General features: G+C 29.1%; 1 protein-coding gene across 1 annotated transcript; it reads left to right on the forward strand.

Annotated features, from left to right (window-relative positions):
• Nucleotides 1–3,159: 3,159 nt before the first annotated feature.
• Nucleotides 3,160–8,722, forward strand: LOC107436558 (cuticle protein 16.8; the record flags this gene model as incomplete). Its single annotated transcript, XM_016048321.3, is given in 3 exon segments — nucleotides 3,160–3,226; nucleotides 6,972–7,109; nucleotides 8,050–8,722. Coding segments are annotated over 3 exon segments (687 nt in total). The 3' UTR covers nucleotides 8,596–8,722.
• Nucleotides 8,723–22,878: the final 14,156 nt, after the last annotated feature.

The following is a 22,878-nucleotide window of genomic DNA, read 5'->3' on the forward strand; positions in this document are numbered from 1 at the left end:
AAGCTAAACGCAGATTTTTTCGATAAAGCCATAGAATGTAAAACAGCAAATTTTAATGAAATCTTTAAATTTGAAAATTATATCAAAGATAAAAACTACAGACCAATAGCTGCACATTTCACCTCCGACGCCTCATATCATAACTATCAAAACAAATAATTTCATCAACCTTTCTGAAAATAACGTTTACTCATGCTGATACAATTCTGAACAACTCCAAAATCAAACAAACACAGTTTAGAGCAAGCTGCTCAATTTATTTTTGATTCCTTTTTAGTTATTCAAGCAAAGAGCTTGAAACATTCATAAAAGCAACTCCATTGCCTGCTTACCTCATTGCTCAATCAAAACTGTTCAAAAATTCCAGATGAATGGGATAGGGGCCGCTTCGCGGCCCAGGTGCCCAGTAAAATCTAAACACTAGGACTAGGACCGTGATAAATTTTGCTAACGGCCCCAGGCGCCCAGATAAATGTTGTTGATGATGATGATGATAAATTTCCTTACAGCGAATTGTTATTGTTGAGAATAAATTAACACTCCTCCCGAATATTATCTAATATTGAAATAGTTCTTCAACCAGTATTTTCTCTTTTCCTGTACCCGTATTTACACTTTTCCCGGCGTGAACGTCTTAATAAAACTTTTGAGATCCTGAATTTAAATAACACTGAGGAAACATTTTTTCCCTATTGCATGAGATTATTTTTTATCAGATCTTAGATATTTTCGAGTCGCTGATTTTAAATCTGAAACTGATTTCTCGTTACAAGCTACAGTTTTTATGCAATTCAAAATGTATTCCTAACCAGGATTTTTTTTTTAATTCTCTGGAGTCAACACTAAGTGTTCCCACTTCTACTCTAAGTAGGAAGTAGTAGAAAGAAGCCGATAAGACGTTTCAGTATATGACGCGACACGTTTAGGCAATATGTTTTTCTGGCATGAGTTTCATCTTCAAAGAAGCAGACAAGTATACATGTATAAATATAAACCTATACATTCTCATTATTTATAAACTTGTAAATTCGGACATAAAATAAACTAAAGTCAAAATATCATTTTGAAGAAAATCTGTAGCTTCCAAACAAAAATAATTTTTTATTTGAAATCTCTCACCCTAAGCAGATAAATTTAAGAACTTGTATACATGCAACAGAAAAAAAATTTTCTCGATACAATTTTTGATTTTTATGCAAGAACCTATTTATAGTTAAAAAATTAAAATGATTGTTAATTAGCAAATAAAAATGATTGTTGGTTAGCGTAATGAGCAGTAAGGTGGAAACACTGAGGTGCAAATAACTTATAACACTGAAGTGCAAATTATTTATTGCATTTATACAAGCAGGGCAAAGATTTGATCTTATCTAGTACGGAAGTGGGGATTTCAAATCTGAAATCAGTTTTGTTCGGAAAGTAACAGATTTTGTTTTAAAAATGATATTTTTAGTTTAGTTTATTTTTTGTCGGTAAATTTACAAAGAAATTATAGGTTTATATGCTTACACATAAACATACACACTTCATGTACTGAAAAGTATTATAGCCCACTTCGTACCACTCCCTGCGTAACTGAGATGGGGGGACACCCATTTTCGTGAGTGACTTTTACAAATTCCTTGTTAAGAATATATTAAATTTCATATTAACTGTAGCTAGCAGGGAGAAACCGATTGCAGATTTGAAATCACAACATCGTGAAAACATTTAATATTCGTACAAAAAAAATTAAAAAATCATAGTGTCATTAATGAATGAATAAAACCAAGACGTGAAAAAATATTAATTATTATTTTAAGTAACTAAGCTGCGCTCATGTGATTTTTCATGGATTAACAGTCTTTATTATTATTAGATTTGTCTTTATTACAAACTGAACTAAATATGGAAATTTTGAATATTTTTTTATTAAACTCATTCCTTCTTAATGGCCCCACAGTAGCTCCTTTTTAATAACCTCTAATTTAATGTTTTTTGGGGCACGTTACCCCATGTGTACTGCAAAAAAAAATCATAATTTAAAGAAAAATTTTAGTGTATGCTAGTGCAATATTTTTAAAATTATTCCTTAACTCTCATAATATGAAATCGTCAATTAAATGATATTTTAATAAATTTTTCCATACTAAAATTATTTTTCTATCATTCTCGATTATTCAGCAACCATTACCTCTCAAAACAAATATATGTAAGTACAGAAAAAAGTCTTAAATATCTTTTAAGCTATGACTAAAAGAATTTTTTCTTAAAATATATGTATTTTTTTTAATTATACTGTACATAGAGAAAACTTCGACATCATTTGTTTAATTTAATCTTTGTTTCTTAAATGTTGAGCCTTAATTAAAAACAATTTTTTACACAGTGTTATCTAGAACAACAATACCTACCGAGCAAATTTTACAATCCAATTCATTTACTGTAAAATTAATAATAGTTATTTTTATCGGTAAACATATTTCTAAAAATAAATTAGATGCAAATGCAAATACACTACTTTCCTTCACAAATTTTCTTACATACTTAAAAAACTGAATTTTTTCTACATTAGTGTTTTTCCATTATTCACATTACCATTTTTAAATGTATGTTAAGTATCTTGATTAAAAACAATTTTTTGAAGATTGTTATTGGAAAAAAAAATGCCACAAGAACAAATTTTACAATCCAGTTCATTTACTGTAAAATTAATGATAGTTATTTTAATCAAGTAATATATTATTAAAAATAAATTTGATGCATATATAAGAATGCTACTTCCTTTCATTATTTTTTTTCACATACTCTTTTAAAAAAAACTGAATGTTTTCTTAACTAGTGTTTTTCCACAATTCACCTTATTATTTGAAGCAAGCAAAAACAAAAGCCAGTGAATACCATCCTAGAATCAAAACAAAGCCCTGTGAATGAAAGTGAAAATTGCTCTTACACCCACAAATTGGTAGGCCAGATGACATGAAATAATGTTTATATATCCAAGGCCGAAATCGGTAAAAATTTCTATTATATGCTTCCGCCAACCCTACAGACTATCCCTTTCAGGGTCAGTTAGACATTTTTTGTCTCATCTGTGTTATACGAGGTACACCCAAAGAAACTGCGAAAAAACGACACCACCCAAAGGACTATAAAAACAGATTGAACCTTTGGTATCACACCAACAACCATCTTACCACCAAGATCTCTACTGACCTAGAAAGATTAACAAGACTATCTTAAAATGGTGAGTACAAAAAACTCTCATTTTTTTTCTTTTTATGAACCATCCATTGATTAATATTAAATCTAACATTAATCTGGTACAGTTTGATAAATTTAAAAACTCTAAATGATCTTTAAACTGATATATTTAAATCCAATTTGCATTTGTATATATTGCTGTAAAATTTTCAACAACCATTGCAGGGCGCCTTGTGATTTATTAGAAATACTGATGGTAAACTCATTATTAAAGCAATTAGAATTTCATTGATGCAGCAACTACTTAATTTAAGCAATTTTCGCCGTTAGCTTTAAATTTACGTATTTGTGTTACTGAATTATTATGGGGATCGGGAATGACTTGTGATTAATTTTTAAAAACGAAAAACACTTTCAGAACATAGATTTTGTAGTCAATTTAATAACTTTTGTGGATTACTATAAACCCTGCCATCTTTCAGGCTTTCAGAGGGATAGCAAAATGCAAACTTTAACAATTATGTTTACCAAATTTAATCTATTAAAGAGATAAAAAAGCGAAGTTCATGAAACAAGTGAAAATTCTTTTTATTTTAAATCAAATTACTTTTATAAAAAATATTTGGACAATTCAGACTGGTGACTTGAATAAAGAAAGCAACTGCATGGTATATAATCATCCCGTTTAAGAACAAAAGCCTTTTTATTGAAGTAGAAATTTCGCGTAAATGGTAGCTGTTGTAATTAAAAATAGTTACTTAGTTAAAATATTAATAATAATACTCTTTTTAAATTTTTATTTTTAATGAAAATTAAATACAATTAACAAAACTTTTAATAGTATATTTGTAATCATAGTCATTATTATTCATTCGACTGCTAAAAGAACAAAAACAAACTAGTCGGGCATTTACCCTTAAATGTATATATCGGATGTATTGCTCAGTTCTGATGGATACTTACGTTACAAGTTTGAATGTTCTCTTTTGTGCCATATATGCTGCATCTCTTTTAGCCAGAATATTACCATTGAGTTAAAGTGTAAGATACTCTGTCACCTTTTTTTATGAAAGAACTTTTGCATTACTGTAAAAAGGAACATGCACTTTCGCGGACAGATCATTCTGGTATACCTAATATAATTTTTCTTATGCAACCCGATTTTAATGATAATGTTAAATTGATTGGAGCAGACGCAGATTTATCCAACAATATTCTTTTTATTCATAAAATTTTTACTTAATATAGCTTATCTAATCCGTTCTTGGCTATGTTTTTCGGCCATGAGTCTGATCCAAATAATAATCAGTCAGTAAATAGACTATAAAGGAATTCAAAGAAAATAAATAAACTTTTTTTAAGCCGTGCAAAAAATCAAACAGCAAATAGTGAATGTGCTATATTTATGCTTCAGTAAGTTTGTATAAAATTTTACGGCCACAGTTAACCGTTTTTTACTTGGTTGTAACGATCAAATATTACGGTCCATTCACTCGTTATAAGAAAGTTCGACGGTATATACCATTTTATTTCTGATAATTAAATGAAATTTATTTTTATTTAACGCAAAATATAATTAAAAAAAATATATCAGATCTCATGATTTTGCTGTGTAAGTTTTAAGTGTAATCAAAATTAAAAAATGGTCTCAATCGTCATTTTGCTACCACTCTGTGTAATTTTAGGAGATAAGACTTGATTTTGTGACATTTGTGCATATTTATTTTGATCCAAAATTTGCTGACCCGGATCTTTAAAAATTAAAGAGTAGCATACGCTAGACAATATCAAATTAGTCTAAGTTCAAGTGCTGTACCTCTTTTTCATAAAGGTAAAGATTTACAACGCTGTTTCTTTGCAATAGCACTCGGGGAAGTTGCGGTGTGGCCGTTAGGGCTAAATGATAGGAGACAAGAATTTTCTCGTCTCGAGGGTTCGAATCCCGGTCGTGGACAATATTTGCAAATTAAATTTAATAAAAATTAAATAAATGTCTTACTACATTATTAACCTTGTTATCGTATAATTTTTTTACGTATAATTTTTTTATTGTTAATATTTACTAATAACTTGTTATATAACTGTCAATAATATAAAAAATATTAAAAATTAATTTTAAACAAATTTCTTTACACGTTATTTATTTTTTATGAATCCAGTCATTTTGACTGCTTTTGAGCAATATACTAAGTTTCAGTCTTTCTAGTGTTAAAAAGTTTATATGTTTTGTAAAAACATCATTTACTATATTTATTTTTTCCTATTGTAATTCTTAGTACAAATTATGTGTTTGACATTTCAAATCATCAAAATTTATATTAAGTTGCTGAAGTTTCAAATAAAATTGCAAATAACATTGAAATTTCCATAAACTCACAGGGCTAACAATAGTTTAAATAAAAATAGTATTTACTTGCAATTACTTTTCCAGTAAATATATGCAGTATAGCATAAATTTGATCACAGTTTAAAAAGTGGTCACATTCGTTTTATGATGTTATCGTAAATTTCTTAATTATCACGTCAGTTTTATTAATTCAATCTATCAATTGTATCAGAGAGATTTTATTTACAAACATTTTGTTTTCTCAATCTTTTTCCTAGCAATTACTTTTTGGAAAGTGATTACTTTAGAATAACATTTAAACCATCTTCCTAAAATCAAGGATATAACATACCTGCCAACTTTTAATCCCTTCCAAAATTATTTTTCCCAGTGGCATTAAAATGGAATTAAAACTTCAACTTTAAGCAAACAAATACGTTGTATTTGAGAAAACCATGTTTGTGTAATTGTTAGTTGACAACCATGTTAGTAACGCATATTAATATATCTGCTTAATTTTTCTAAGAATAGTGGTGATTAAAATCATTAAAAAATTAAGTTTATAAAAGAAAAATAGTATATATTTACTACCACTTTAAATATGAAAATAAAATCTTCCGGAAAATCCGGAAGAGTTGGCAGGTATGATATAAGATACTTGTCTTTGCTAAATTAATTTAAGAAAAATTAAAATTTTAGTTTGATATAATATGCCTGTGATAATTATGAAATAAAAGTGGTAACAGTCATTAGAAGTTACCAATTTAATTTAAACGCAATTTTTTTACCAGGGTAAGTACGCACCAATAAAGTTTAAGAAAGTTAAATCATCAAACATAATTTAATAAAACTAAAGTGGAAACTGGAAAAGTTTAAATTAAATATTAATTAACTTCAAAAGATCATTTTTTATTCCTTTTTATCAAAATGATAAACGCAACAACTAAATAATAAATTTTTAATATAAATAATTTTTCTGACATTTTTTTTACATTTTCCTATTTAATATAAATAATTTTCTTTTAATTTCTTGTTCATTTTAAATAATTTTCTTGTAATTCATTTTATATTTTGCTCAATATAAATAATTTTTTTTTAGAATTTCTTGTATTCCTTTTTCAGTATAAATAATTTTCTTTGAATTTCTTGTTCTTGATCGATATAAATTTTTTTTATTAGAAACTTACTAAAATATGGAAATTTACCTCTGCTTTCTTGTTTTTGACCCGAGAAATAAAATAGAAAAAAATTGCTATTTATCACTTCTTGCAATAAATTCACCAATTATATATTTGTTTACCTGAAAATGACAAGAAATAATATGAATTAGTAAAGTTAAATAATTTAAATATATAATGAGTTAATAATCATGATTTAAAAATTTCAATGTTCAAATGTGGCCAGGTTGTTTTTTGTTTATATAATGCTTCATTCAAAATAGCGTTATTTTAATATTTTTCAGTTGCCATTGCTACTTTTATGCATTGTTGGTTCTGTCTTGGCTCAACAGTCTACTACTCAGACCTCAACTACAAATTCTCAGGTAGAATCTGAAGGCAATACACAGACTTACCTCTATCCCATAGATCAAACATACAATGTAGGTTTTGTCATTAGAGGATTTATTTCTTTATATTTATTTAAAAGAAATTAATAAGAATTATGAAATTTTGAGCATAAAATCTTTTTATAAAATTACAAAAGGAAAACTTTACAAGTATAAGTTATAACTGAATAGAAAAAAAATTCAATAGCGTTAATAAAACTTGTAGAATCATTATTTTTTCTGTCTAGCAAAGCAGAATTATAGTGTTAAAAAAGTAATCGCAAAACTTGCCTACATATAATGCAGCAAGATTAGTTTTACACTGAATATAAAAATAGAATTGTTTGTTTATCTGAGTTGCTATTGGTGTAGTTAGCTGGTTTTTTTCCGAAGATTTCCAATGAACTTTATTAAAAAAATGATATCATAATATCATGAAGAATTTTTTTACTCTATTAAACGTATAAAATCAAAAATTTAGTAATTACGAGATTTTATTATGATTTTATCGTGACTTAGTAATCAACAATTTAGTAATCACTTGATTTTATTGTGATGTAAGAATAATTTAGGGCAATCAACAATTCAGTAATCATAAATTTATGTGTTATGAATGTTAAGATTTTTTTAAGATAATGTTGAATAACTTTAGAATCTGTGATCTTTTTTGCATAAAAAATTGGTAAAAGCATGGTTTTCCTGATTAAATAACAGATCTTGTAAGATGTTAGAGGTGGACTACTTTGACGTGGTTTCTAGTTTAAATTGCAAACTTTTGAAGCACTCATTTTCTTATAATTTTAGTAATATCTTTAATTCCATGCGCTTACTTTTATTAGCACACTAATTTTTTTTAATTTTAAATTAGCTACTTTTTAATTACATCCAAATTAAATTTAAATTTCTGCTTCATTTTATTAGTTAGTTTTACAGTAAGGATTGTTTTACATTTACCCCTTCAATACATTTTAAGCACTATAAAATATTCTTATAGAATCTCCAACCAGCTGCCCAACAACGGCGTCCAACCTACACAGCACCTAGAGCACCAGAATCCTATAGCTATATGCCATACTCTTTCAATTACGTATCTAACATGGAAGATGGTTCCAGCTCCAGACAGGAAACCGGTGATTCAAGTGGCAGAGTTGTTGGTTCCTACACTTTAGCCGTAGAAGATGGTCGCCGTCGAGTCGTAGACTACATTGCTGATCAAAATGGCTTCCGAGCAACCATTGACACAAATGAACCAGGCACTGAGGCACAGAGCCCAGCTGATGTACAGTTCTATTCAGCAGCTACAGGCCGAAGTAATCCCCCTCAAACATCTTACAGGCCTTACAACTCTTACAGACCAAGACCAAGTACCATTTACAGTCAACCAAACGTACTTAGTCCCGTTTACCACAGAGATGATGTCCACGCACCATACAGGCATTACGACAACCATGCCTGGGACAGATATGGGCACAATGGACACAATGGACATGCTTACTCTTCCTATTACGATAATAATAATTACAGGCATTACTGGCACTGATTTTTTAATGCTTCTTGAAGTAAAACTGCTCACACAAGGTGAATGGTGCTCAGTATTTTGTATTTATTGTTAAATATTCTGGGTTAAAAATGCAATAAAGCAACTGTGGTGGCGATAAGAAACATTATTTTTTTGTTTTAGTTTATTTTGAGGAGTTTGAAATCGATATTAGGTAATCATTCTTTACGAACAAAATTTTTTTTTTTGACTAATTTCTCAATAAAAAATATTTTAACAAAATCTACGGCAACTATCGTTTATCTACCATCTTATAATTTGTTTATTGATAATGGTTTGCTTACAAAATTACCATGGAGATACAATTTCGCATAAAAAGAAACGCATTAAAATGGCATTTCACAAAATTTTTCAAAAACTACACTAACAAGGAAACGTTTCTAAATGTCACAAATCAAATTTGACCAATATTAGCATCTAGTGAAATATGAAGAAAACATGTTTCTCTATATTGGACGACTAAAGATCGCAAAGATCATAGAATTCTATAATAAAAAAATTGTAAAGATTTCCTTGTTTAAAGGAAAAAAATATATTTACGTCTCTCAGTTTTTACTTTACAAAAAAAAGAAAGAAAGAAGAAAGAAAAGGTAACATGATTGCAGAAAAACTGACGAAAATTTAAAAATTGTATTGCAGAGTACCTTGCCCGGGGAGAGCCCCTTTCTTCTTAAAAGTTAAAATTATTCTAAAGTTAATTAAGTCATTGTTATAATGTACTAACAAGTACGAATCAACGTAAAATAAACGAAAGTCACCAATTTAAAACTAATCTTTATAATGGTTGGAATTCATGCCTCACGGCTACTTCCGTTACATCCGATAAATAGATGGATGAAATTAATGAATCTTCGATAATGAATACCATTATTTTTAATATACCCTTAAGTATACCATTTGGATTCCTTCAATACTTATAATAATGTAATAGGGGTAATAAATTCATATTAATGTTATTAGGAATCTTCTTTTTTAAAAAATACCACTTAAACGCTTGGACGTTTAGTTGTGCAAAGTATTTACTCGTATGTTATATTTTTACAACAAAACAAGAGTAATGGTCAGAAACATATTAAATGTTCGAAGTGTGTCTCCATTTTTCTTTCTACTACAAGATTCTTTCTACTTCTTAAGATTTTATAAAACTTATGGGAACCTTGTATTCGGGTCTGCTACGCATTCGAAAATAGTAGTAAAAATATAAAAAGCTCAGTAGTAAGAATACATCATTTCGATAATTTACTCAGGCGAAATAAACTATCTGTAACTATTTTTACATTTAACAATTGCAACATACATCGATAAATATTTTGTCGAATAATAGGGAAGATTTCAATATTGTTAATAAATAAGGATTAATTATAAATCACATATCCCATATTAAATCATAATTACTGTATTGCTCTATAATACTAGGAGAAATAAATTTAAAAATATATATTTGTGCAAAATATTGATATTGCGCAAAACCATTATAATAAAAGAGCTAGATATCTCACACGCTCATCTCCATTTATAAAAGCATTTTACTACAAGACAATTTTTGAGATAAAGTTCATGAACTAACCAAAAAATTACAAAATCTCAGATTAAATTCGTTTGCACATTTAATTAACTTTTCAACTTATCTATTAAAAAAAAACTGGAAATTACGAATCAAAAGGAAGTTGGGTAAACTTGTTTATATTTCTCTTTATTAATAGCAATTTTTAAGAAGGCCCAAAATTTCTGTGCTTCCTTTATAATAATTTAATAAGAACATTTTCGGAGTAAGAGAGCACCGGTTACCCAAATTGTGTGGAAATTAGTTGTGTTTTTTAGTGGACAATCTCTGCACTACATTTTACTACTCAAGAAGAAGGACATACCCTATTGGCTTTCGTGTTGTTATGTATTAATTCACGGCTTCTGTGTAGATAAGTTAGTTTTACTATGTTGACTCTATAATGTTCTTTTTTAAGCTGTTCTTATTTACTGTCATTCGAGTTATAAAAATTAATATTAGTCCTTCTTATTATTTGTTTAATGAAGATTTGTACCCCCAAAACAATAAGGATTTCGTCCAATAGTAGCACTGTTTAGTTTCGTTTCGATAAGTTCTGCTGAGGAAGAAGAGAAGAAATACATTCAACGCCTTACTGTCCCGGCGACAAAATTTATCGCAGGCCTTTTTTAAAGACCTATTTTCATATTTTGTAGAATTTTCGAAGACCTTTAAACAAAATCGTGGTTTTTATAGATATATTATGCTGTTACTCTAGATATTATACTGTTAATAATCGTTGATTCCGGAGATGGTTTATTCTTACCCAAGAAACGGTAAAAATGGAATGTTCCTACAACCGCCATTTTTGCTTTTTCCTATTTAATCTGCCGTGCGTGACTTAACTAAGGGCAGAGGATTAATCCAGTTTTTCTTTTCCTATCATAATTACCAACCTTGAATATATTCAAGTTATGGGAGTCTATTGAAATTCACTTTTTCTATTCGATTTCTTGTCTCAACATTCTTCTAGATTCTATTAGTCTTTAACGTACTAATAACAAGATGTTTTTCACTTTTTAAACCATTTTCGTGCTGTATGAATTTTAAGTATCATCCTCTTCATGCGGCTTATATTTACCATCCATTTTAGGCAATGACCGTTAGGAATGTGAAGGTAATCCTAGATAAAAATGCACTTAACTGTCACCCGATGTTCGAATATTTTTTTTAAAATTTGTCATTGTGAAAACCATACACTATCTTCTTAAGATCTTCCAAGGTGGGCTAGACAGGAAATAATGCGTCCTTGGTGCTTTTTATATGGATTGAACTAAAAGAGGGCTTCATTATCTCTCATCTTTAATACAAATTGATAAATAGTGCCCTCTTATTCAACTCAGGTACATCACGATTCAAAAGAAATTCCCTGACCCACTTAAAAGTGAAAATAAATTATGTCGCCAAAGATGTCAGATGATACCGTTAGGCGACCTGATTATTAAAAAAAGTGACTTTCTCTTCTTAAGGGTTAATTAGAAGTCCTGCTGAAGTTTTTTTTTTGTAAGCAAACAACGGTATGATGTATTTATTGCTTGATATGATATTCAAATTTGTGTTAAATATTCTTTAAAATTAAGAAAAGCAAGGTTACATGGGATTTTGAAAATCCAAATGGAATTTTACTGATTAAGAAATCGTAAAACAAGATATAACTTTTTTTAAGCAGGTGAAATTTCTAAATATTTAACTAGGTTTAAATTTGCAGGAGTTCAGAAAGTAGTTTAAAGACTATTCAAATATTACTACGGATACATAAAGCACCTTTTTATTTGATGAAACATATGCGAATAATAAGTTTCGAAGTCAAGCTTATGGATAGCGAGAATGTCCGGTTTAGGTGCTTTTGCACTAGATAGCGTGACCGGATATTGAGCATTCATGATACTATAACGTTTAAAAAAATCCATTGTTTGTGATAATCAGTAATAATTTCTTTGCAGTCTCTATGATTTTTTTGCTGCAACTCTTTATGCTTACGTGAGGCTTTTATTCGAAATATAAGTTGTTTTTCTCAATTTATTTATTTATACATATAGTGATAAAAGTTTTAAGAAAGCTTTGCTCATACTCACTCCCCTCCCTTGTCAGCAGAACCTTTAAGGAAAAGGGGGAATTTAGTAAATCCACGTTAAGTTTAATCGCAATTTTTTGTTTACATGTCTTGTATCACCTTTATTTATTTTAGTATCTGACTTTTACCTTATTCCTAATAAACCCAAACTAATGTACTACGTACTATGGCATATTATCTTTCTCATATAAATTAATATGAGCCATTGACTACAAAAATCACTTAACCGTTTCCGGCGCACTGTGTCCAGTTTGGTAATACTTATTCCAAAATTATTGCAAACCACTAAAAGTGCAAAACTATTTGCTTCTAAACGATCACCGTCTTTTAGGAACCAGTATTCTTTAAGTAACATAAAGGGCAAATATATATCTTCATTTATAATTCTACTTTTCACTTGCATATTATTTTCATATATCATATGCATATTATTTTCACTTGTATTCTAATTATTCAAGGAAAGTGATTGAAATAAAATCGAAGCAATCCCACTGCCTGCTGATTAAAATGATCAACCTCAAACTGTGCAGTATTTTATGGCGTAGGGGCCGTTTGCGGCCCAGGTGCCCAGCTTCAACAACATACGAGGACTAGGAATTCTTGATATATGGTCTCAGTAAATAAAATATTGCCCGTTTATAATTTTCAATCAAAATTTTTGCTGCTCCAAAAAGGGCAAAACGCTTTTTTTGTAACGCAAGGGCAAATGCAACTATTTTAAAACCTATGTAAGCGAGTGAACTAGTGTGAACAGTTTTTACAAATCTGCCCAAGAAGTTTACTAATCATTATTTTAAGTACATCTAGCATTTTTTAAATTTAAATTTAAGCAGTTTTTCTCATTTAGAATGATACATAGGCTAATTTAAATACATAATTCTTAATCTTTTTTCTTTAAAAAAAAGTTGCATTTCCCATGAGATAGGGTAAGTGTAGACATGTCTTAAAATTTGCCATTTAACCTGATTTAGTCTAACAAAAATACAGTTACAGTCTTTCGTAAATAATTTTAAAATCCTTTATAGTAGTTAATGTTAAAGCCTAATAAATACTTAATTTCAAACATTTCCCATTTCAGCGGGAGATTTTTCGTAAATATTTTAAGAGGCAAAAAATATTACTATTGAATATTTCATTTATAGTATAATAAAGTTGATTTACAATGATTTGGTCAACACGATATTTTAACAGTTAAAATAATTATATTAGACCTGAGGACAGCAAAATTTTATTTTATTTTATAACCGTCGTTGAACAGCTGACCCAATTTTTTCGGGTCGGCTGTTCTACTAATGTTTCTACTGATGTTCAACTCCGTAACCCAATCCAAAGTCAAGGGAACTCCTAGATCAAGTATTGGGAGAAATTTGCTTTAGTGGAGGACTTTTTGATTTAATTAACCCGCACTTACGTTACGTGGAGCGGAAAACCATGAAGACCTAACACGTTCAACTTGATAGCAAAGGGGACTCTAACCCATGATCCGTCTACCTCTGAGGATATTTTACGTCAGTACTGTGGTCGGTGCAAGTCGGATGCAGAATTCGATTCGATCCCGGTTCACCTCTTTGAAGGCAAACGCTCTATCCCCTGAGTCATCCCAGCTCAATAGCACAATTAAACAAACTTTGGTATCTGGGTATATTAATTTTTATAACACTAGCTCTGTCAATATTGCAGCTACCACCATTAATATTGAATTCCATTTGTAAAAATATGTAAATATTGTATCAAGGTTTTTAGATTTCCTTGAAAACTTTTAATAGTGGTAGAGAGAATAAGACAAAACTTAATCATATACTAATTTTCTTATCCCCACAGTACATTATTTTGCAGAGGAGATAAATCTGCTTGAGAAATGAGGGCTTCTAAATAGGAAAGTTGTATCTTAAGAAAGGAAGTTCCTGCTACCATTCGAGTGAATTTACTCTTTGTTAATCCTGACATGTCTGCTCTAACCTCACCACTGTGTGTTCGCTCCAAACCCGTATAGCCATTAGTTATTTTATCTGTTAATTAAAAATAGGCTATCGAAAGTAACTCTTACCATATTCAATGAGCTAATTCATCCATAACATAATAACTATTAATTTTAAAAGCGAGGGAAAAAATGCTCTAAAGTTGTAATTAAAGAAAAAACTAAATTTCTTTTCTTCCATGAATAAACCTTATTTATTTATTACCTTATTATTTAGTGTTTTGTTTTGAAACTACATATAAAAGTGTAACACAGTTTTCCACTCTGCCATGATTTATAGAGTTTTTTTGAGTAATAAATAACAGAAATATTTAAATTTTTTTGTAGTAAGCCCCCTTTTCCTATATACACTTGTACTCTAAAATGGTTATCCCATCATAATCTGAAACATTTGGCGGACTTATGACAGTAGCATTATAATTGGTCTGGTAATTTAATAAAAGAGGTGAATGTTATTTAAAAAGATCTTAATTCTCAACTTAATAATTTTGTTGCTAAAAATTTAAAACTTCAATGATATACATTTCTTAGAATATAATATTTGTTAATATCGAAGTGATATGTGAAATTACAAGGAACATTTATTTAGCCATTATGCTCACCCATTATGTTTAGCCATTATCCATTAGGTCTGATAATTAATTAAAAAAGTTCTACATGAAAATGTATTTGATTTAATTTGAAAAGAACTTTAAAGTCCTTTAAGAGTCAATTTAGGCAGCTGGGATAGAATGTTTTCTGCGTTAAAATATTCTAAAAATATATATGAATTTTGCGATAAATTAAACCCGTGTTCGATAGAGATANAGCTAATTCATCCATAACATAACAACTATTAATTTTAAAAGCGAGGGAAAAAATGCTCTAAAGTTGTAATTAAAGTAAACAATAAATTTCTTTTCCTCCATAAATAAACCTTATTTATTTATTACCTAATTATTTAGTGTTTTCTATTGAAACTACAGATAAAAGTATAACACAGTTTTCTTTATAGAGATTTTTTTAATTGATAAATAACAGAAATATTCAATTTTTTCCTATATACATTTGTACTCTAAAATGGTTATCCCATCATAATCTGAAACATTTGGCGGACTTATGACAGTAGCATTATAATTGGTCTGGTAATTTAATAAAAGAGGTGAATGTTGTTTAAAAAGATCTTAATTCTCAACTTAATAATTTTGTTGCTGAAAATTTAAAACTTCAATGATATACATTTCTTAGAATATAATATTTGCTGATTTCGAAGCGGTATGTGAAATTCCGAGGAATATTTATTTAACCATTATGCTCAACCATTATGTTTGATAATTAATTAAAAGAGTTCTACCTGATTGTATTTGATTTCATTTGAAACGAGTTTTAAAGTCCCTTAAAAGTCAATTTAGGCAGCTGGGATAAAATGTTTTCTGCGCTAAAATATTTTAAAAATATAAATGAATTTTGCGATAAATTAAATACGTGTCCGATAGAGATAAATTATTAAACTTAACTCCTAAGATAATTATGTTACTATTAAGGTATAAGTAATTATCTTACGAAATTAAAAAAAGAAAAAGAAAAACATATGCATTATAACATCATCATCATATCTAGCATTCGAAAGTAACTCAAAGTTTTCATGACTGATGATATTTTCCCATCTTCTGATCTAAAATTAAAATTGCAAGGTTTGGTATGTGTAACCATTATTACGTTGATTCACTATTCTTCAACAATAATAAAAAGTAAATAAAATTTAATCAATCAGTATGACTGCTTTGCTCTTTATAAACTTATACAGTTATCTTAATGTGATTACCTATTTTTTTATTAATGTTCTACCCTAATATAACAGCCTTATTTTATTTATTTATCAACAAATAAATCATCAAAACTCTTATACTCTGTCGAATAATTTTATTTAGAAGATAAAAAGTAGTAATGCAACTACTTAATGTTTTGCAAATTTACATTGGTTGGACAAAAATATGGAAACACTTCGATACTAACTATTTATAAGCAATGTTTCTTTCAGCATCAAATGTATTCGAAGATGGCAAAAATGTTGAAAATATTTTGAGAGATCACGATTAAAACTTTTGGAAATAAAGTAATCTTTACCCATGCAAAACTTGGATGGATCAGAATGATGAGAGTAATTAACTTTTTTTTTTTAGCTTTAGTGCAGCGATTTCAAAAATCTGAAGGATTACATTTAAAATTGGGTACTGTCACTTCAAGAAGAATACTTCCCATACCCACACATGCGACATACGTCGTCAGCTAATCTTTATCAGCAAAGTGGCGTATAAAAGTTGAGCTAAGTTTCTCTATATAAGTTAGAATGTTAATTAACTATAAGTTAGTTAAATACAGAGACGTATCGCACATTCAGTTTCTTGAAATATAATTTTTTTTCGCCTACTTCTTTTACTTAACTTAGATTTATTATTTCTTTATGTATTTTATTGCAACCGTGATGTATTTTTGTTTTGTGTACCTGGCAACTTTGATGCATAATTAGCTTGTTTATATTCCAAATGGCTTTGGGAAAGAATCCTTGTGAAAGAATTTAGAATGTGTTACTTAAGAGAATTGATGATTGACGGGCTTGGCTTACTCGAAATAGAATGGAAGGAACAGTTGCTAACATAAGCAAACGCCACGTTTCAACAACCAATCAGGATCGAGATACTCACACTACGTCACATGTAGGTATCCCATTGAATGTTTTTTTCTAATTATAGTGGTACCGTATAGANGAAAGAATTTAGAATGTGTTACTTAAGAGAATTGATGATTGACGGGCTTGGCTTACTCGAAATAGAATGGAAGGAACAGTTGCTAACATAAGCAAATGCCACGTTTCAACAACCAATCAGGATCGAGATACTCACACTACGTCACATGCAGGTATCCCATTGAATGCTTTTTCTAATTATAGTGATACCGTATTTGAAAAAATATTTTAACTTCCTATGCTTATTTTGGACGATTCAAATGTTGAATGTGTAAAAAGGACACCATTTTTAAAAACTTCAAGCATGATCTTTTAAATTGTACTAAATCAAATCGTACAATAAGCAGTAAATCATTTAAAATACATAATACAATATTTTTGTATAATTTTTGAAATTCTTAAAATAATGAGGTTACTAATTATTAAAATATAGAATTTTTTATTTTAGAATGGTGGCTGTTGAGAACGTTTTAGAGGAGACATTGGAATCCAAATGTTTAGAGAATATCATAGATATGCCCATTACCACGATTACTGGAAATCATCAATTACTGCTTTTTGCTGGAATCTTGACCGCAAATTCAATTTCCGTAATGCCAAAATTATTTATAACCCAGTCACAAGCTCAATTTGATGCCCTAATATCTGTTTTTATTCATATGAATGCTAATTCTCTTGTTAACAACTTTAGTTTCCCACCATCTCTCCATTGAGTTTAGAAATGCATTTTACCCCGATTTACCCTGTTTCCTTGTTAATTTTGTTCTGTTTTTCATCCTTTTTGCTCTCTCTTAGCTGCTGTGGTATTTCCTAATTTTGTTTCTCACCTTTATTTTTTCCCATTTTTCCCCTCGCTGCGTTGACGTTTTCATTTCAAATCACTTTTGTTCTCATGCAAGTCTGGCAAGTCTTGAAAATGGGCACCTGTTTTTGAGCGCTTGAAACATGTCGACTGTTCCTATTTGTATATTTTTGAAGCAAATGAAGTTTTTAATCAATTCGTGTACACCAAAATATATCAATATCATAAATAATTGCAGTTTGGCTTTTGAAAAACATTGCATTTGTGATATATTTTAAAACTAAAATAGTTCTCACATTATAAATTGTCAACTTAGCTTAAACGCTCGTTCCTAGCACTTTTTTTTCAGAAACATACTTTTTGTACTGCAAGAGTGCTTCTCAAACTCATCAACAGCGTAGATTGAGTTAATAATAATTTTACGAACTACTAATAAAATGAATTTTATTTATTGTTATATTCATTGTATTTATTGTTGGATGCCTGATTATTATTTTTTTTACACACATATGCAGGCGCTTACGTGCTCATTACAATTATGGTTTATAAGCCTTTGCCAAGTTGAAGAACAGCTATCACAAACTTGAGAATGTTACTACAAGGATACAGTACAAGGTTATGAGGCTGCAATTAACTGCAATTATCCTGCACGTTGCAGAGCGTTCGGCAAGGGAGGTTCCAGCAGCATGTCTGTTCAATCTTTCAACTGTTTTGAACTGTATATCAGTACACAACTACCTGTAAAAATCCGATCCGTTTCAAAAGATAAGTCGTTATTATAAGACAGCATTACCATGAACTATAAAATTTGCATCAGTATTTACTGAAGTATTTAATTATTATTAATCTTTTGTAATCTGCATTATGATCGCAATAGGTCACAAATATTTCACCGAATTATTACTAATGGTATATCAATGCGGCCTCCTGCTTCTTTAGTTCATATTTAAGGGCCTGGTGCAAAATACGGTTTGGAAAAAATTTTCTTTATATCTTTATATATTTGCATAACAATTTGTTGAACTCTAGTTAGTTAACTAGGAAATAAATCAAAAGATAATTTTTTTTTCTTTCTTGGCATCTTTAAAAAATTCTTTTGAGTAATTTTTAAAAAAATAGTATATGCTGACAATGAATATTTTTAAACGTTTGATTAAAAATGCTGCATGCGAAATATATTGCAAAAATATTATGGAATAAAAATGAAACAATTAATTTTAAATCGTCTAAAATCATCTTTGAAGTTAAATAAAATTTTAAAAAATGTACCTACCAATCATTTAGTCATCAAAAATAAGAGTTTTAAAGTTTCGTTCTTAAATGATGTGGCTTCATTTTCAGAAAAATCGTTACTTCATAGCGCGCAAGTAATAACTTACTTGTATTTTTATTATAATTATTATTATTACTTATTAATTGTTACACAAAGACATGCAAGTTTGTTTGCATGTCTATGTGTACACGTTTAATACTCGTTTAATTTATTGCTATGTAGAGGCGGTTGAAATCAATCTAAATCAAATTTATTAATACATGACTGAAATGGAAAATTATAAGTTTTTCCACAACATTAAGTTTTAAAAAAAATCTCAAGACAAATCTAATAGAATTGGTAGTTTTGCTACAATTATTACCTCGCTACCCCTTTAAATATTGTGGGAAGTAATGGAACTTTCAGTTCGGTATCAATAAAAATGTGTAAAATTTAAAAAAAAAAAAATCCGTGCTTAAATATAAACTCTATTAAAATCTAATCACTTTTATTTATATATATTTCCGTCAAAAAATTTGTATCTCACTTTTGTGAAACTAAAGTGAAATATAAAATGGTTTGATATAAAATGAACTTAAATATTTTGTGAAACTTTTAATTAATTTGATTTTATAATTATTTCTTTTGGTTTTTAGTGCTGCCATCTATTACAATGAATCGATAACAAACAAGGAGTTGAGATTTGTATGCGAGTAAGAGAATTGCATGTTTAATTACTGACAAAGTCTTACAGAATTCAAATATCATGAAAAAAATTAATCAATGCCTTCATTAAAACCAAAATATTCTACGTCATCAATTGAAAAACAATGAAATTTTTTACTTTAAGAATGCATATTGAAAGCTAAGGTCTGAAAATTACAGCGTCTCTGTCTGTGTTTATCACGATCTTCAAAGATAGCTATTGTATTAGCAAAGTTTATTAAAAAAAATTATTACTTAAAAAATAATACCATCACTGAGTTTTTTAATTTAATTAATTTTAAAGCAATTTAAAAACTTCTGCTAAATCTAAGAGACACTTTTTTAAAAACTTCTGATAAATCCTAAACGCATTAGATAATGTCTATTAAGATTTGCACATTGCGCAAAAAAAAAAAAAAAAAAAAAAAAAAAAAAAAAAAAAAAAAACCGGACAACTCAGAATAACTTTTGATCTAAGGATCAGATCTTCGCGTTTTAGGTCTTAATCTTAATGATTTGGAGGGGCTACCCTCAAATAAGCTAATTAATTGAATTAATTAAATAACCATATTTTATGTTTCGAAACCAGACGCAAAAACGTATTTTCCTTGAATAAACGTACGTTTTTTATAGATGGATTCTGATTTTTGAGCTCCAAAATATAGGTGGTAGGAGCTAGCTGGGAAATATAATCCCTGTAGTTTGGACTCCTTAAATGTTAATTTACTTTTAGCGTATTTCTCCTCATTTCAAGAACTTTAAAAGCGAATTGAAACATTTTTGCTCACAATTACAAGATTCATTCACCCAAGGACAATTTCTTAAAAATAACACATTTCAGTTTATTATTTTTTATTATTTTTATTTAAAAATAATCGGAAAAGTTTTGTAGCGTAAAATATAAAATATTTTATTTCATTTTGAAGAATGCAACTTTAAATGGCAAAATACGGATTTTGAGCGAAATCGATTCAATAGTTCCTGAGAAATCTAATCTTGCGCGTACACATTTTTTAAAATTCAATTTCTCAGGAACGTTTCAACCGATTTCACTTCGATTTGTATTTCGGCCTGCAAAATTAGATTCTCTTAAATGATGCAAAAATTGCATAATCTACGATTGAAAAGTTTTTCGACTGTTATTAACAAAATTAAAGATATTCACAAATTATTATCAAAATTAAAAATAAAATTAATGATAAAATATATTAAACATTTACTGAAAGTTATTTTTGTCTTGAACTATCTTCGAATATGGGAATTTTATAATTGTGTTCAAAAATTTCTCAATTCGCTTAAAAAGCTCTCGAGATATATGAAATACACAAAAGGTAAAATCAACATTAAGGGGTCCGAACTTTGGACCGCTATTCTGACTACATTATTGGAACCATACTTCCCAGATTGCGGCTTCCCCTATATTTTGGGGGTTCGAAATTCGAATCCGTTGGGAAAAAAATTTATGTTTGTTACGGGGAAGTCCGTTTTTGTGTCTGATTTTGCGACTTAATATATAGTCTACTTTAATTAATTATCCTATTTGAAGTTACCCCTTCAAACCATTAAGATTGAATCCTAAAACGTGAAAATCCGATCATTTCATCACAATTTATTTAATGTGAACCGTTTATTTATTTTTTTTTTGGGGGGGGGGCACTCTAGATAAACTTATAACGTTATTGTGATTAAAATTATTTTTGAATTATTAAAATGTTGTTGTGATTAAAATTGCTTTAAATCAAATTTGTTTGCCTTGTATTCAGATATTAAAGTATAATTTTCATAACACTTTTAGAAAAAATTATTCCAGAATAATTTACGTGCAACTTTTTTTTAAGAAAAAATGTGAGATAGTGACCTAACAAAATTTTTAAAAATTTGACCAAAGAGGAAAAAAAAATAAGAACACAAAAACAAATAAGCAAGGGAAAAAAATATTTAAAAGGATTTTTAATAGAAAAAGATTAAAAAATTACTTAAAAAAATTTAAATAAATAAATTTACAACAAACGCATAAAATACCTTTTTAAACCCACACTATTCAATGTGACCCAATTTTTGATCCCAATACAGAAGACAAGGGAACTCCTGAATCAAGTATTGGGAGAAATTTTACCTTGGATGAAAATTTTTTGTTGGAACTAACTGGCATTTGCGTTTCATGGAGAGGAAAACCACGAAATCTCCCACGATTAGCCTGTCGGTAAGGGGACTCCAACCCATAATTTGACTATAACAGAGGGTATTTTGCGTCAGCACTGTGGTCGGTGCAAGCTGGGTGAGGATTTCGTATCAACCAGAAATGGTTAGGATTTGAACCCTGTTTACCTCATTGGAAGGCGAATGCTCTAGCCACCACAGCTTACGAACACAGTAAGTCAAATTTCAACGCTCTCGGTCAGAGCCCATGAAAGACAGACAAATATATATATTTATATGTAATCAAAACCGCTAAAAAAAGACACGTGTAGGTAAATGCCAACCCTAGTACAAACTTAGATTTTGTTGTTAATAATTATTTTTAAATGTTTTCAAAAATTTTTGCAATGTGGTGCATTTAAACATTAAGACCTTTCAGATTCAGTTTTCGTTCAACCTAAACGAACGTACACTAAAAAACATAAAGACTGAGTCACAATTTTTTTTTTTTTATGTTTTAAAAGTGGGCTCGGGTAAAACCCATGCATCTAAGAGAGGGAGGAGGGATTGCAAAAGAAGGTAACTAATATGCAACAAGTATAGCACTGAATGTCGTACCATAAAAAACCCTTTGCAGGAAACACGTGTGAGATGAGCTGACACCCGAATCTAGTTCAAGGTCGTGAAAAAAAAGGTAAAAATGAAGTAACGAAATCACGTGCATGTCATCCATTTAGAGACATGTCACCTTTCTTTTTTTCACAAAGAAAGTATTACAGGCAGGTGTTTTAAAATCACTTTCGAAAAAAAAAAATTCTTTCTGGAATAATAAACTTACCATCCTTAATTGAATGATGGAAAAAAAAACTTTAGTTCATATCTTTATAATTAATAAAGCAAATGGGACAAGTGTAGAAATCTTTAAAGAAATACCACCTAACACTAACTCAATGAATTTGCCAATTATGTTAGTGCATTACATAAACCATCGGCCAACTAAATTGCGTCAAAGAATTGAATATAAATGACGTATATCTAAGTACTGGT

This window comes from Parasteatoda tepidariorum, chromosome 5 (assembly GCF_043381705.1).
Source record: "Parasteatoda tepidariorum isolate YZ-2023 chromosome 5, CAS_Ptep_4.0, whole genome shotgun sequence".
NCBI classification, from domain to species: Eukaryota; Metazoa; Arthropoda; class Arachnida; order Araneae; family Theridiidae; genus Parasteatoda; species Parasteatoda tepidariorum.